The 18569-nt window shown below is 43.1% G+C and overlaps 1 protein-coding gene across 5 annotated transcripts in view; it reads left to right on the plus strand.

Moving 5' to 3' along the window:
* Nucleotides 1-18569, plus strand: part of LOC146796124 (uncharacterized) — a 213769-nt gene that overhangs the window by 135226 nt on the left and 59974 nt on the right. For 3 of the 5 annotated variants that reach the window (XM_085628494.1, XM_085628500.1, XM_085628497.1), the window contains exon 2: nucleotides 14499-14619. In XM_085628494.1, the coding sequence (XP_085484620.1) occupies nucleotides 14499-14619 (121 nt within the window). The remainder of the gene's footprint in view (nucleotides 1-14498; nucleotides 14620-18569) is intronic. The other 2 variants (XM_085628495.1, XM_085628496.1) reach the window with 1 other exon arrangement.

Genomic DNA, 18569 nt, shown 5'->3' on the forward strand with positions numbered 1-18569 from the left:
TGAGGGTGAAAAATGGTACCTTCAACTAAGTTAATAATATGTCTTGTATCTTGTACAAAGGCAGGTGTCTGAGTGACATATGGGCAAAGTAGTGCGTCCACATATTTAGCCAACGGTTCTGTAATCGACCCTATAGTTGTAACAATGGGTCTGAGAGGGGGATCTTTTTCACTTTTATGGATTTTGGGAATGCCATAAATACTGGCTAATTTGGGATTATCAACATTGAGATAATCCCATTCTTTCTCACTGATTTCACCATCTCTCAGTGCTCGATCTGTGATTTTGCGTATCTTGGCAGCAATTGTTTTAGTTGGGTCTCTAGTGATTTGAGTATAAAACCGAGTATCTGCCAACATATGTTCCATTTTGGTGACGTAGGTGTTAGTGTCATACACAACAATACCGCCCCCTTTATCACACGCTTTGACAGTTTGTTCTTTACTGGTTTTCAGGTTTACTAGTTCCTTATATTCTTCTTTGCTAAGGTTGAATGGAGTTCTTTGTACATGTTTAGTTAAATTTTCAAATTTCTTATATAAAACCTGTTCAAATACTCCCACTTGTGGTGGTAACTGATCAATGGTGGGGGTGAAAGAAGATTTTAATCGAAGACCCGAGAGGTTGTGTTCCGCCTCGTTGTATTCGCGGCTAGCAAAGAATACTTTAAGTCTGATCTTTCTCAAAAAAGCTTGAAGATCTCGAAAAAGATCGAATTTATTTAACCCAGAATGTGGCACGAAGGTGAGTCCTTTAGATAGTAAGGATAAAGACGATGCTGATAAGGGTGAATTACTTAGGTTAAAGACAGGAGTTTGCTCTATTCTCTCCAGTACCTTGAATTCCGTGTTACCAGGAATTGATCGTAGTCCATCTGTTGATGTGCTTGGAATTGGTTTGGATTGATCTGAGGATTGGTTTGAAACCTCGGTTGGTATTGGGTTCTCCAATTGCCTCTCCTGTTGTAGCGTCTCCCTAAAAAAGGAAGGGTGGAACGCTGTCTGCCAGAATTAAATCTTGCATTTTGAAATCCCTGAGCTCCTTGATGCCCCTCATTGTCAGAATCCGGGGAGTCTGAGAAAGTGTTGACTTTTTTTCCATAGTTATATTGCCGGTTTGGAAATTGATCATATTGGCCACCCTCCGGTTGTTTCTAATATTGATCTGTTAGATAGGGATAGGTGGATTCTTTACTGAAAAACCTGATATCTTTCTTAAGCTTATCTAATTTGCGTTTAGTGAGGTATTCAGTATAGGAATGTAGATCTTTCTCTATATCTTCCAACTTTTTTTTGGATTCTTCCAAGACACCTGATGCTTTGATTTTACTCTCTAGATCTAATATTTCTGTAGCCAATTGTGCAAGAACCTCTTTTGATGTCTCTACTATGAGCATCATGTAATCTCTGGAGCAACGATTAGATATCATTGCCCACCTCTCTAAGAACTCTTTGATTTGGACAAAGAGTCCTGGAATGTTCCTTACTCGTAAACCATGAGGAATCACCCCCGCCTTAAGGTATTCCAGCATGTAATGACCGTGCATTTCTATTCGCTTCATCTTCTTTTTTAAGGCTAATAGACTAATAAAGTCTTCATTTTTGTCTGAGTTCAGTACTGATTGAGTACTAAAGTTGACTGTACTACCTACCATGTTAGCAAATTGTTCATCCGAAAAGCCAAACGTAGGTAAATTCGACATGGCAAGACAATCAAGAAAATTTACCCCAAGAGAATCTAAACATATAAGGACAAATATAATTATAAAGGATAAATTGAGAACACAAAAAGTAAAATTGAGAAGGGAAGTGAAGAAAATAGCTGTTCGTGCATAGACTGCTGCCGATAGGTACCTCGGCCCCGCTATCATCACCACCCTTAACCTCAAGAACAAATGATTTCGCCCCCAGCCATTGAGCACTCACTAAGCTGAGCTGTTAGATTACAGAATCAGACAGCCATATCCCATCCCCCTGCTGTGTGAGTATACAGAACCATTCTTGTTCAAAACCATAACAACTGACCTCAGATTACTTCTTCCCCTGTTTGATTAGTGCGCGATCAGCGATCTAACCCACTATTGCCTGATTTAGTGCCCCATTCAATCTTCTATCTGGACAGCAGGATTCAATTGATTAAACACTCATAACATTCAAGAATAATAACTGGTGTAGCTCCTAGTCAGGGACATTCATCCTCTTGCTACCTAAGGCCCACTCGTGTGCCCCATACATATAAACCATAACGAAATGATGCCACCCCAAACACGGGAACCATTACTAGTACTGTCCCTTCATGCACATGGCTTCCTGCATTTTATAAAAAGGTAAATACTCTCACGTTGCTGGTCCATATGAAACCGAACACAGCACCTTTACTGGAGACCACCTTATGCCATAAGTGAATGAGGTGCTAAAGCGGGAGAGGGAGGGCGGGTTCTATATGCTTGTGATGCACGTAAGGATGATGACTTCCAAGGTGACACATCACGCCCAAGAAAAAAAGGAGTTGTAATCTTGTTACAGAAATCATTCCCTTTTAAACTATACCACTAGTCTGACGTAGACAGGAGGTACATTTCTGTTACTCTCCAGATACATGGAGTCCTTCTCATCATGGGCTGTATCTATGGCCCAGTAGACGTAAAGTCCAAATTAATGTGTATACATAAGTCGGTTATTCCCATCCTTCAGTACCGCAAAAGTCATAATGGACGGGGATTGGAATTAAGCAATCAACTTTATTTTAGACCAATCTTTGAAACCCAGCCTGTACCATAGTAGAGACAGATCGTGCACTACAAGAAACATGGAGATTGCTTCATCTGAGCGCCAGGAGCTACACTTTCACAACATGCGCACAAAATACTCAGACCGGATTCAATTATTTTTTAATCAAGTCAAATCTGTTACAAAAACTAATGAGTACATCCATAATTCCATGTGAGGTATCTGATCACGATCTTATAGATATGATATTCAAGTACACCTAAATCTTCAAGCACCCCCAAAGAGACCTTGGCTGCTAAATCTCTGACATTACAGATACCCCCAAGACCAGAAACATTTACATAGTCAAGTGGATCAATATCTCAAGGAGAAGAATGAATGACAATAGGGGGAGCGCGGAAGGCCACTATTTATTTATTGATGAGGGACTCGGCGCTGACAAAAACACAAGCCAACTGTACCCCAATCTGTCTAGAATCCATCTAGAGACCGACATACGAATCCTGGCTACTAGTTACTCAAACTCCCTGATGCAAGTCACTCTGCAGGCACTCCTGGCCGCTAAAAAGTACTTAATTATATACAAAAGAGGCGGAGGAATGTATTTTTCGTATCGTCTGAGACACTATGAACGAGGGAAGAAAGCAGGTCGATTATAGACCTCACAAGTACCACAAATCAATTCTTCCAGGGCTGTTCTAGGCATTCGTGACAATAGTGTCAGTCAGTCAGTTAAGAACTTTGGCGTTAAACTGAATCAATCTTCATCAATGAAAGAACATGTTGTATCCATTAGTTGTAACTGTTTCAATATGATGCGTCTGGTGAGGAAGACTTTTCCCTTTCTTCCTCTCTCTTCTAGGAAAACCTTAGTTCAAGCACTGTTAATTAATACATAGGATTATGGACACCAAACTTGTGTCAGCAAATGTGTCTTTGACGTCTAAATTGCAAGTAGTCCCAAATACTGCTGCCCAGCTTGTATGTAATGTTCCTTCAGGCTCTGTATCTGCACCTCTACTGGGAGCCTAGCGCTGGCTGCCAATAAGGAAAACTACAATCTTCAAGCTCTGTTGCCTTAATGTACAAATCCCTCTTAGGAAAAGGCCCTGATTATTTACATCAGAAGCTCAGTTATTATCGCCCAGTCAAGAACTTGAGATTGAAGGACAAACCCTTAATTACTGTCCCCTATATCCACTTGGCTAGATGCGGAGGCTGGTCTTTCTCTTACCTTGCCCCTTCCTTTTGGAATAAGCTACCATATCACATCCGCTCCGGCACAGATCATGTCAAATTTAGGAAACCATTTAAGACCGCTCTATTTTAACGTAGCGCACTGATGCACCTGTGTTTAAACATAGCGCTGAGATACCTTTGGGTGTAATTTGTGCGCTATAGCAAGTTAAATTAACTTAACAATGGGGCTCTTCTTATGCATGCGACTGATATCACATTAGAATTCCAGATGTACTATGAGACTCTATATACATCCAAAAACTGCCTGTAATAGCTGAGCAGAATGACTTCTTTGATCAGATAAAGATACCTAATTTACACAGGCCTACCCTGACATGTTGGAAGGCAAAATAACTGCAGAAGAAATAGCGAAGGCGATGGACAATATAGCAACTGGGAAGGCACCAGGAGAGGTTTGTTTCCCGATGGAATTTTACAATTTGATTAAATCACTCATTATTACCACCCTAGCCTCAGTATTTATTGAAGCCCTGGAAAAGGGTTTTCTAAATGACTATTTTATCCAAGCTGGAATATCAGACATTCCTAAACCCAGGAAAGGGTCCCTTTAGAATTCCTCAGTTACAGACCTATATCACTTATAAATATGGATATGAAAACTCTAGCTAAAGTTCTAGCCAATCGATTTGAAAAGAATTATCACTTTACTGTTACGACCCTCACAGGCAGGTTTTCTACTGGGGTGCTCTTCCACTAATCCCTTATGCACCCTTTCCTACCTTCTCTGGCAGGTGAAGGGTGACCATTATGAGAAAGTCCTCCTCCTTTTAGATGCGGAAAAAGTGTTCAAGCTGCTAAAAATTGAACTACTTATTCTGGATAATGGAGAGGATGGTCATTGGACAGAATTTTGTTGTATTAACTAAGGAAATGTAACATGACTCCACTACGTCACTTAATTGTGGCAGATTCAGTTCGCCATACTTTCAAATACATTGTGGAGCCTGACTGGGCTGTCCCCTGTCACCATTACTCTTCCAACTAGCATTAGAATCCCTGCAACTGCAATCCAGGCCAACAAACAGATCTAAGGCAGGAGAAATTAAGGCTCTCCATTTGCAGATGATATCCTGCTAACTCTATCCCACCCATCCACATCAACTCCCACATTAGTGACACAATTCCTTTTCTAAATTTTCGAGTTATAAAATAAATCGGCCTAAGTGTGAAGCCCTATATTTAACTTCAACCACCACAAAGGCATTCTTGGGGGACTTGTCTTTCAAATGACTGTGTAACAGACTGAAGTACTTGGGCTTTAAGGGCTACGAAATATGGTACAGGACAATACTTGCCCAATCATAGATAGAATGAAACAAGACTTTCGTAAATGGACAAATTGAACAGCTCCCTATGGGGTAGAGTCCAAATCATCAAAATGAATATGATACCTAAGTTCAATGACATGTTTGGCACAATACAACTTCTCATACCCCAACCCTGTCTTTAAAGGTATTATACATGTCATCTTCCAGTTTATATTAAGGGGATGGGGCAACAGGCCAAGACTAAAAGGCTCCAACTATACACAACTACTGAAAAGGATGGCCCTTGCCTACCACATATAGAAAGGTATGGACTTGTGCAACCAGCTAGTGCATTCAGTATATTTGATGGAGTTGGACAGAGTGACACTTTCTTAGTTTGCAGTTGAAAAACGTCACTTAAATACATGAGATTATCTCGTTATTTTATTCACAAATCGGCCACGAGTCATTCCCCAATCAATCCTATCATATACCATATACACTTCTCCACATGCATGGAAACGAGCGCATAAGCTCCTAAAGATCCCAGACAGCCTACATTCTAAAACACCCTTATGGCACAATGCACACATCACAATGAGGGGGAGGAAATTAACTGGTCGACCTAGAAAGTGCATAGGATATGACTTTTAACTGTCTCCCTGCATCACCCACAAACTTTCCCAGAACTACAGCAGGAATATGGTCTCCCTATCTCTCCCAAATGAAGAAACATCCAATTACTACAAGTTCTTTCCAGAAAGTTGGGGAAGCCATCAGTCACATTAGACTTCTCCACTATTGTCCACTACCTACATGCCCACAATGATTAAGGAGGGTTCATTACAGGGTTGTACACTGCATTGATCAATCATTGTTTTTCACAAAGCATGTTGAAAGGAAGCCCACACTGGTAAGGAAACAGCAGTTTATTCCATATGTATAACAGCATCCACACACGTCCTACACTGCGTAGATTGTGGGAAATGTGACTTCACACTGAACTCAATAACGATGAGTGGGACATACATCTGGCAGATTATAAGAAAGGGTTGAGGGAACCCTGGTTGAAATACAGGTTCTTGAAAATCCTTCATCGCTGGCATTTGCACCAGTGAAACTTTACAATACCTAATTTTGCAATGAGTCCAGATGATGGAGATGTGGGGTTAGTGACAGTAATATTGTCCACATCTAATGGGAATGCAAAATGCTTGATGTCTACTAGCGGCAGATGTGGTACTATTTCGAAACCAATCTCCACATATCTACCACGTTAAATACTCCTATGGTCCTTCTCGTGATACCGATGACATACCCACTTTCTCATATGTCCACAGGTGGTTGTCCACAGCATTGCCAAAATGGGTATCCTACGGTATTAAATTGCAAGCGTCATCCTGACTTTTCAAACCTAACTTGAAAATATGTATGACATGGCAACTTTTGAGAAACTAGATTATAATTGAGTTTATAGCAGTTATTCTAAGCACTTTGGGGGTCCTTCATAAGACGAAGATCCTACACTTGGGGAAGTTGTAGTTGCGATTTTGCAGTAAAGAATATGTAATATTGGCAACGATCCGTTCCTCCCTTCCGGATATTTACTCTTCCCTTATTACCAAGTGTTAGTGGATTGATTTACTGTACCCTCTGGACACATAGGGCCATATGTAGGAAGCCAAATACCGGTCGGTAACGGACGATTTTCGGTAAATATTCCGTTACCGACCGGTATTTAGGCATTTGCTATGTAGGGGGCATATTTCAGGATTCGGTAATTTACCGAATCGGTAAAATTACCAAATCGGTAAATACCGAATCCTGAAATGATATGTAGGTAACACTCAAATGAGTGATGACTAGGAAAAAGAATTCGGTATTTACCACCAAATATAGGTTGGTGATAAATACCGAATACCTAGCAAAACGTGCTAATTTGCTGATGTCAAAGTGCCATGTGGCAGACATACATGCCCTTAGGGCATGTATATGCGTCACATGTGCACACATGGACGAATCAGGGGTGCAACAGGGTGTCAATGTGACACCCTGCCACCCATGATACTGCCTCCCCCATTACCGATTCGGTATTTACCGATTCGGTAATGGTAACTGGCTTCCCATTCATTTCTATGGGCCTCCTGGCCCATAGGAATCAATGGGAAGGTATGCATCATTACCGAATCGGTAAATACCGATTCTAAATTACCGACCCTTTCCGAATCGGTAAATATTACCGATTGATTACCTACATCACATTTACCGATTCATAAATACCGAATCGGTAAAATTCGGTATTTATGAGTCGGTAAATGTGACCCTACCTACATATGGCCCTTATTCTTTTTTTTCTAGCATAAGATGTTGAGCTGTTGACCTGCGACATTGCAAACAGACAGATATGGTTGGTTGCCCATGGTTATAGTTAAGACATCCTTTTACTATTGGATGGGGTTATGTAGTTTTGGATGGCACTATTATCGTCTTCAATTTTATCTTCTTCGATACACTAATAAAGAAATGTAGACAAAAATGATGCCCAGCGCCTCCCACTCTGCATATTCTGGGAAGTTCAGAGGTGCCCATTTAGGTCAGCCCATTGTTTGTACCTGAGAGGTACCATACCGTTTTTGACACCTATTCAAATTTTAATTATTGGCTGGCAGAAGTGGGATAGCAAGTGCAAGTGAGCCTTTAGGGACTTCAGACAGGGAAAACATAACTTACTAAATATTTATTAAAAATTGGACTTCACCATTGAATTGGTTTTGTAATAACTAATTAAAATAGTTGTTGATTTTAGTTTCTAGTTACTGTCTTGCCTGAAATATAACATTATGATTTTTAAATATGTTCCCTGGTTTTCTATAAAGGACAGCTACGACTGCCTTGGTGAACAATAGCTTTTGGGTGCTAATCACCCTAATCGCATGTTAACATTAAATTTCACTTTTGCTAATTTAAAATCCCATGCACCCTGCCTTTTGGGTGACTTATTAAAAAGTAAAATGGAGGTTTTAACCTGTCAAATTTGACAGGTCAAATTGCAGTTTTTAAACTGCCACACAGCTACAATGGTAAACCTGAAGCCATGTTTTGTGCTGTCTCTTTAGTGGATGGCAAAACAGATGCTGCACTCCACCAGTAACATTTAACTTCCAGGCCCTGTGTACATTTTGTACCATATACTATGGACTTGTATGCAAGGTAAATCTGCCAATTCAACCATGTTTAAAGTGGGAACACAGGCAATCTACTACTGGTTATGAGGGGTAAAGAGCACAGAGTTCTAAAGCCACCAAAATATAGGGTCCAGAAAAAAGCAAAAAATATGGGGTGACCACGTGAGGAAGGCAGATTTCCTAGAAATAAAATACAGATCTATGTTTTAGCTTCTGAATCATGCTTCATAATTAAGTTTGCCACAATGGATGAGAGCTTCTAGCTGGGATCCTGATTGAGAAGGGTCTTAGAAGGAACCTCTGGTATCAAGATGGGCAAGGGTGACGTTAAGATTGTTCAGCTCATCACTTTTAGTAGCAGTGTGCTGAATTTGTTGCTCCTTCTTACCGAGACTGAGAGAATTGGCTTGCCGTAGTTGGCCAAAAAACACAAGACTCCATGTAGATTTCAATAACCACTTTAACCATGTGGCCTCAAAGGGTATCAAGTTCTTTAGGCCCAAGGTCAATAAAACTGGGGCCCTTTTGCGCACCACAATTATGGTTACAAAATAAGAACCTTATGGGTGCTTACCCACAGGGTACATGTTTGCCATTCATGCCCTTCCTAAAGGTCAGGATCGACAAGTCATCATACCTGGCAGTTAAATGAGTATTTGTGGTTCAAGAGTAGAATTCCAAACTACCAGTTGAACACTTCCTTAAAACCATTACTGAGTTGACTTAGTTCTACCTGTACCATGTGATGGGTGCAGCAGCCATGTTTAGTTGCACCACTCCTTATCCTTTTTGGCTCTTCTGTGTTTTAAGTTGTCTTCTGGTCATTTACATTTCTTCAGTGGGGGTTCTTGAGGATGTCCTAATACTATGAACCTAGGGTTTCTGGTTAACCCATCTTCACCTTCTTTTCTAACCAACCCCATCAATATGAAACATCTACAGCTGACTGTTTCCATTGTGTAGTGGTCACTTGAAGAATAGGCATTGATGCCTTTTAAGATTCGATTGTTATGTGTATATGATCATGTTTTTTGTGCAAAGTTAGTCATTTAAGCTCACATTGTGCAGCAAAGTACAAGGGTTGTTGATCATGGAAGTTAGCAGGATCTTTTTTTTCAATGGCTATGAAAGAGACACTTGTGTCATTTGCAAAATATGCTTTGGTGCTTACTCTCGTGTATTCAACGGAATATATTTCTTTAAAAAATAATTGTTCCTAGGTAATATTGAGAGTAGAGCACTGGAAATGATTTGTTTATTACAGAAGTCCGTTCCAGTTCAGACACCTTGGGCCTGATCTAAGCTTTGGTTGATGGTACTCCACCCATCAAGGTGGCCAAAGACATTACCTACGCCACCCAAAGGGACTACTGTCTGCCAAATTGTAAGCTGGTCGACAAGCCAGCAGTCATCTCTGTCCATTCAAAGTAACTGCTATCACATTAGTCTCCTTCAAGGTACCAATCGATTTTGACAGCTGTTCACCAAACGTCTTAACATTTTTGGTTTTTCATTAACAGACTCCTAAAGTTGGAGTTTGTTTCTGAAAAGCAATAAACTAATGAACCACAACCTGGGAGTTTCCTTCCTTGTTGTGGGGATCTTAATGTTTTTTCTGTCCCACACCACCAGGTTTTATCCAGTGTTGACAGATGGTAAAAACGGACACTACACCGTCCACCCTAAATTGAATCGGCGAAGAAAGAGTTTGACTGGCAATGCGACAGAGTATGATCAAACTTTAAATCAGACCCTTCGTCTTGAATTGTGGAGTGATAAGTGTTTATATTAAGGCCCTACTGGTATTGGTATGATGGGGCTGTCAAATACACAGCGCCACCTTCATTTCTTTAAAAAAATACTAAATTAAGTTTGAAGCAAGTGGAGTCTTATAGATAAACCATGGAATACTGGATGTGAAAAGTCCTTTTCATCTGTTCCCTTCCATATTTCTTAGGCCCGTATTCCTAGATAGTCAATGTTGTCTGATTCAGAGTTAAGTGGTTCTTGCCATACCTGATGTTAGTAACTCAACTGTTATGTAATTTCAGCTGGTCAAACCTGCCGGAATTTAACTGGAGGAAATAATTCAGTATTTACTGTAATATGCACATTTTGGTGCACCAAACATCAAAATCTGCATGTTATTCCTCAAAAACTCGGATAGGTGATATTTATCTCTACTGACCTTCCAACCCACACTCACAGATTTTATCAGGTGTGATAAATAGTGCCTAGGACTGTGATAAACTGGCCATCAGGGCTTTAGACTTGTGTTCTCTACCATGGCCTGGCCCCCTGCACTGGGGCAAAACACCAACTGAACTCCTGTATTTTTTGTAAACATTGTTCTCCAGTTCCCCTGTTTCTTATTACATGTTACAAGTGAGACCATTTACTGAAGTGATTCCTGTTATGTTATGAGTGATATGAGCCCCCTCAAAGATTATACATATGTAGGGAACATTGAGCCACAGAGTCTACACTTTTGTTGTAACAAGAAAATGATATGCCCTATTGAGGTAACTCAACCCATATATTTTCTAATTCAACATATTGTAGAACGCTGTATTGAAAACAGCCGCATAGACTGGTGATAACAGGATCTGAATATGCCTTAAGAATCAGCCATAGAAAATATGGGCTAGAGCTGTTTTGCCAAATTTACATGTTGCAGAGCAAGTTATTGGCAAAAGTTAACTAGCATAGGGCTGCAATAGAATGTGCTGGTAAATATGTTTCTGCTAAGCCCTCTGTGCACTGCTTTGTAAGAGCAACCATTTGCTGTCTTAGGATACCTTTTTGTCACTTCCTCTGGAGGAGCTTGTGAGAAACTTCATGCAATCGCCATTTGCTCCGCAGCAGTCATTGCATGCCGTGGGTGGGTGTAGGTCACTTCCTGCGATTGGGCTGCATGGGATCATCTTAATGTGTTGAATGCATGCAGGCCATGTGCTCTGGCCATGTTCACCATGTATAGCATTTGTTATCAAATGGTAACATTGAAAAAACCTGATTGCCAACATTTTTAATCCAATCATGTAATGTATTTGTGTGAGATGTTGGCCTGGTATATGCTGTCCACTAATTAAAGTGGGCACCTTGTACCAGTCCAAACAACCCTTATGGTGATTAGGTCAAAGATAACCTTTATTGAACGCTATCCTACTGGTAGCTATGGAGAGCAACCTTCAGGCTAAGTCTTGAAGGAATGTTAAGCACCTTGTTTTACCAGAATGCAACCTTATAGTATTGGTTAAATGAAAGGGAAACCACACAGTAGATATAAAAATAGGTATTTATAATCTAGAACACTCTCTAGAATCCTCTACATGAGGATAGAACACAAATCAATAATACAGTTGCAAAGAATCAAACGTAAGTAGCACATACCATATACTAAATAAGTGGTATAAGAACCATGACTCAGACTAGACCTAGTCTAGAAGGTGTAGAATCGCTGGGACCCCAAGGAACCACCCAAGGTGAGTGTGTAGGGACCCCACGGAGGACGGGTGCAGTGTGAGACCCCGACCACGTGCTCCGTACAATTCAATGAGAAAGTCACAGTTGGAAAATTAAAGATTAAGGACCCTTCCCAGCAGATTACGAAGACAACCCTTGGAACTTAAGAGTTCTGGAGAGCCACACCACCCGTGGATACCTTTGTACCAGAGTTACCTATCCCAGGGTAGCCGGGTGCATAGGCACGAAGTGGCGTCTGAAACCCTTGTTGTTCTCTATGGTTGTTGACAAAGAAATGCTGCTGCTGGAAGTATGAAAATTGTCCGGTGGACAAACATGGATTCTAGATGAGAAGAACCTGAAAGCAGAGGGAACAAAGTCGGGGTCACTTTGGAGTGACCAGGGGTTCGGTAGACTAATGCCCACCGATGTCTGGTGCGTCAGGTGTGATGACAGTGACCTTGACCCTTCAGCTGCGAGAGCCCAAAGATGTTAAGGACAGTCAGGAGCTGGAGGCAAGCTTTCCCACGAAGGATGTTGAGTGCTAAGGGGGTCAGTATCTGGCGGGAGCTCCAACAAGCCTTGGCAGCGGCAACCAACGTAGATGGTCAAATTCGGTGTCGATCTGGCCTAGCAAGGACCAGGAGACTCACCGCAGCAAGGGGAGTCAGGGCAGGCCTGGAGCAACCAGGGGAGCCTAAATAAAGCAAAGTTGACCATCAAGTGGACCCACAGGCCGAAGGCACAGGAGTCGTGAGGGGCCTCAGGCAGTTTCACAGGATACCAGCTAGCAGGGCACATAGTGCGAAGATACCGGAGTCCTTATCAGAAAAGATGCACTGGGGTCAGGGCTACAATTGGCCCAATGCACAAAATTGTTGCACGACAACAAGCATGTGCAGTTGCAAATAAACGCGGTGCACAGGGGTACCGGTATACAGTCCCCATGAGGGTTATCCGCCTCAAACTCAGTGAGAGGGCAGCTCAACCTTGGCGACCTTCAGAAACCCACCTCCTGTGTTGCTGGAGGCTTTGAGTCCGCAGGAGCTCAGGATCAGGAGACCGGTCAGATGCGTTACGGTGCCTGCGTTTGCAGGGGGTGACTCCTTCACCCCAAGGGAGATACTTCTGTTGTATTGGAGGTCCACAGGGTCCAGCACGGAGCCTGTACGGATCACGGACAGTGGCAAGACTTGGGACGGCAAGGGAAGACAAAGTCGAGCCCAAGGGAGGTCCAGCGAAGTCCAGCGTGTCCAGACGGTTGAAGTGTGGTGGTATCTTCTTGCAGAATCTTGTCCACGTAAAATCTAATGTCGTGTAGCCAGGGAACCCATCTTATACCCACAGGAAGGGGTTGGACAGATTCTAGGGACCCTCCTAGGGGGAGGACAGGACAGAGGGGTGGCTACACCCATGTCCTTTGTCCAGTTTCACGCTAGAGCAGGAGCAAATGGCTCCCAGAACTGGTTTGAGCTGGACTATGCACAAGGACACCAAATGTGCCCCTCGTGCAGAATGTCTGGCACGGAGACCGTGCACCCACCCAGCCCCAATACACCAAATCCTGTCTGGGAGGTGGTCACACCTCCCTGTGACAGGATACCTATTGTCCGACCTTCCTCTGCTTGAGCTTGGCTCAGCAGCAGGAGGGCAGATTTGTATCTGTGGCTGGCAGCATCCATTTTGTGCTGTAAGGCTCGAGAAAGTTAGTACCGGTAGACTTAGGTACCCCCAGAACCTCGGTTCTGAGGGGAGGAATCATACCTCCCACACCAGTTACTGGTGTGGAGGTATGATTCCAAGGTGTTTAACACCAAACACGACATACTTCGTTGCAGTCGTTTTCGAGATAGCATTTACCGCGAGGTTATAATGCACCTCTACCTATATGTCTGGCAGTATCACGTACAGCCCAGGAGAATCGTCTCCGAAGACTGCAGAGGGGCCCTGCTCATGCAGGGGCACCCTCTCACATAAAACCCAGCACCCTGCCTTCAGGATTGTTAAGGCCTGCTATAGGGGTGACTTATCAAGTTTTAAGTGTAGTGATATATATAGATATAGTGAACCTATATCTCTCGTAAGTGGTGCAAGCACCAGCTTTCACAGGCTGCAGTAGCAGACCTGCGGTTCCATTTTGCATGGCCTCTCATGGGTGGCATAATACATGCTTCAGCCCAGGGGAGGCCTCTGGGGTACCTATGCCCTGCGTACATGTGTACCATATACTAGGGACTGATAAGGGTACCCCAGTATCCAATCTGGAATTGTACTAAAGTACATACATGTCCATTTAAGGGAGAAGGCAGAAGGTCCTGAATAGCAGGATCCCAGCCAGACTAGTCAAAACAGTGGGTGCCAAAAGCAAAAAGTGGGGGTAACCATAAGAAGCAGATTCCTACAATTTGCTACAAATATTGTGATGTTGTCTACATGGTTTGTCTCAATGGGCTGGGAAAAATGAGTTAAATGTAGTGGTCCTGTGTGAGTGAGTCATTAATGTGCAAATGTGTACAATTTCACTTGTTTTACGCAATTCTATGGGGTGAGCGTAGTTTTTGTGATGTACCTTTATGAACAGAATGTGCTAAACATGATGGTTTATCTTTCAGATATCAGTCGTTCTGCGGGACTGTACCCTCTACTTCTCAGATGATGAGGATTCCGAAGACTGGCAGAAGATGCTTCCTACGGCTCAGAATAAGGAAATTGATGACCCACATGTGTACCTGAGTAAATTTTCATATTTCTGTCTTGATATCCCATATTGAAATTGCGCATTAATGAGTATTAAGAAACAGTTTGCTTAAACAGTGACTATCATCAGTCATCAAATAAACAGACTTTAGGACACAGTAAATAATTTTGCATAGACCATGAATGGATGAACGAAATGCTATGTGTGTATAGTGCACTAAAGAACGGTGCTACATGCTGCTATCACAGTTCCCATTACAGTAACACATCAATAAATCCACTTGGAATTCAAAAGAGACTTTAATTGACATTATCACGTTATTCTTTTTTAGATTCTCTCCTATAAGGAGTTTTAGCTATATGTTGTCAAAGACCTATAATCTACAATACACAGAGATAGAGGTGGCTTTGGGTATGCCCCCTGCTCATGACTGGATGACTTGCCTGTGTAACTTGCTCCTTATTAATTGGCTTTTAATGCCTATTCTTTTGTTTGTACTACACGTATATCTGATTGGCTGACTTTTATCCTTCCTCTGTAGGGGAATACTTTTTATAATTGTCTTTTGGCACATTTTGGTTTAACAATACAAATGCAGACATTGCTCAATTGTGGGGATCCCAGAGGCCCCCGGCGGTGTCGGCCTGGAAAGAACACATGGATTGGTGTATGTTTCGTGAAAAGGTGGTGTATGTTGCGAGGGGTAAGCCTGGGGCGTGGGTGAAAATCTGGGGCCCCTGGAACGCCTATCGCGGGGGTATTTGCGAGCCGCCACTGCTGCCGGCTGCCTCACCAGCTCCGTCCCCCTAGCCGACCCCCTCCCCCAGCCACGGGCACGTGGTTCCCCAGTCCCTGATCTGTTCTCACTCCCCTCTTCAGAGTTTGGCGATTGGTTGGGGTCCCCCACTTAAGGAGCGCGTGCTGTCACTTGGGATTGCGGGTTGCCTTGCGGGTGTGGTTTTTTTTGTGTTGTTGTGTTTCGACAAAAGGAAACCGTATTGTAGGTTTGGAGTTATGTGGCCTGCACTAGTGATATCTCCTGATTTACCTTTTTGCACCGCCAAGAGATTTTTCTGTATATATGTCATATGCTTCTGCCACTCTAGCGGCCGGCCAGACGGTTGTAGGCCCATACTTGTAACTATTTGAGATTGCAATAAACGGTTTCAAAAAAAAAAAAAAAACAATACAAATGCAAACCAAGCCAATAGCTCTGGAATAGCTTAAAAAACAGGTGAAACCTACTGACGTGAAGTTGCTGTTGCTAAATATTTATTTATTAATTAATTTAAAATCATTTGACACACTGAATCCTCAGAGTACTGGAGTCAGTGCAATTACGTGCCAAAATTTGGGTTGAATATCTGTGCTTGAAGTGCCCATCTGACCCGCTGGATAATTATTGTGTCTGTAATGATATTACCGATCAGACAATAATTGGGGCATTACACTGTTTCTGTCATCTCCCCTTCCAGCAGCCAGCCGTCTTTACTGTTTTTTCAAAATAGACAACGAACACAAACAATAGGTATTCAGTTAATCTTTATGGAATTTCTTCCTTTCAATTAGAAAACTGAGACACTTGCTTATAAGGTACTTCCAAATTTCTTTTGCAACAATTTTATTGGTATACAAGTTATAACTCCTGTTTAGGTCGAGCCTAGGCAGCGTGCATGCGCTGTCTCTCGACACGCTGTATGTCCTGTGGGCTTTCACCACGCCCATCACACGCCTATCATTTTCATTTGTTGCTTGGCCTGCCTTTAAAAATTCCTTTGGTTTCTTTGGTAAGTGCTTCGCATTTATCTTGCCTTTTGGCTGTTTTGTTCCCGCCCTGGAGACTGACCAAGTTACATGGACCAGTCCACCTCTAGCTATTTATGTAGGTATGGCACTGTACTTTTTCTTTACCTCCACTTGCTGTACCGTCCCCCATCACCTCCGGCCCATCGCTGCATTTCCTGTTCATGCCTGCTACTGTGTTCTTGATCACCTCCAGCGCACAACTTTCACTAAGCTGTAATCATTGAGGAAGCGTGTGTGATTTTGGAGGCTTTCTTTTTTTCAGCACAACACCCGCTTCATTGCCACCACTCATGTTTTATCCGCATGCCTAACTTTTATCTACACAGCATTTTTTATATTTTCATCGGTGGCCAGCAGCAGAGGGATTTGAGCGCGTCACATCGGGTCTGGAAGCAGTGTTCTTCTGAAGCAATGAGTTTGCAGCCCCTCTTTTTGGGGATGACCCTGCAAAAAGGTGGGGTCATTACTCCTACCACTGGTTGCCACCCATTTTGCCGGCTGCTCTGGCCTCCTAGTATTATGGGGTGCAAATATGCAGCGCCATTGCTCAAGACTGGGAGGGGAATATGGGGCTCTGTACGGTTAATAGACCATCAGCATTGATCCGTGTATCATTGTTTGGCGACTCTTTGAGTCTGGGTCCTTGTGTTGTCCCGAAGGGAGCCGTTTTCCCCGCGGCGCGCTACTGTAATGGGAATTTTCGTACCACCCCCCATTCCAGTCCGCTTCAGGGGCAGATTGTCTGTTTGAATAATGGAACTTTTGGGCGCGTACAACGCTCTATTACCTTTGAGCTGATTTGGCACTATATGAAAACTGCAGAAAATCCAAAAGCCAACCATGTTGTGTTGGGTAAATCATAGCTTATGATGCTAGGCAAATATTCCTGGTAACGCTCGTGCCAGTGGTCTTCTACAAGACTGTTGCAATGACGTTGAGCCGTGGCAGCGACATAGATTTACAAACTTAATAGCTTAAACTGACTAATAGGCCAAAAGTGTTTTCACCACTCAGAAGTCAGCATCTGATATGCAAATTACCTGGTAACATGAGGCTAGTGAGTTGTATACAACGTATTTGACCATTTGCAATGTACCCGGTGCTCTGTCAAAGTGCTACAAGACCTTCGAGTCGAATTTGCTCTACTTTTGGCATTTTCTAATAGTTTTGAAGGGGGAGCTTTGCGATGCTCATTAAGTGTGTTTTTGTTGATTAACAAGGTGAAACTGTTTTCGCCATGCAGAAGCACAGCTGGACCTCGCTGTACGGCGCATGCTTCATGTCCTCCTCGCGTATCACTTGCAACCTAATCAGGCCCCGCTCCCACTAGACACTTTCTGCACACAACCTCAGGCAGACTGCATACTGCAAGCACAGGGCCACTGGCTGCATCTATCCCCCCCTTACCGACCTCTCACACTCTCCGCCTCCAGATCCCACTCCACCTCCTGCTTCTGTTCCTCCACTCCCTCTCTCTGCATCAGCTCTGAGGCGCCATGTTCTTACTACACACGTATAGTAGGTGAGTAGCCACGCCAGCAATGACGCACTTTAATCTCCATGAGAGCAGGTACCGATTCGGTAGCCAACACCGTTCACTGTCTACTTCCATCACTATCGCACTGCATGAAGTATTGAGGCGGCAATAAAAAGTCACTTTACAATTTTAAGGTCGTTAAAGTTGTTTATTTTTCAATAAAAATAAATCACTACACGAAAAGGCAAGGCCTGGATGCTGAACTGCCCGTCTCTTTCTTAGGCTTTTAAAACACAAAATGCATATTTACCATCCAGATGCATCACATATTTCTGCACTTCTGCAAATACGCAGAGCTTGGCGCGTACGTGCCGGGACCTCCTGGACGTGTTCTCAGACCCTGCCTGCCCTCTGGCCACTGCTGAATTTCAACTCCCCGGCGAAGCTGCAGAGGAACAACTTTGTGCTGCTGGGGCCGGCTGTGAAGCAGCTGGACATCCGCTTAATCTCCATGAGAGCAGTCACCGATTTGGTAGCCTACAATGTTCACTGTCTAGATAGTTCAAATTCGGACGGTGTAGGCTTCAGTCGCGGCTCGTGTCGTGTGGGGGGGTGTCGCGTGCGGGTGGGGTTTTTCAAATAAAATCCTACCTGAGCAGGTCCGGGTCCGCGCCGCCTCGGGTCCGTTCCGGCGCCTACACT

Source organism: Triturus cristatus, chromosome 10, assembly GCF_964204655.1.
Source record: "Triturus cristatus chromosome 10, aTriCri1.1, whole genome shotgun sequence".
Classification (NCBI taxonomy): domain Eukaryota; kingdom Metazoa; phylum Chordata; class Amphibia; order Caudata; family Salamandridae; genus Triturus; species Triturus cristatus.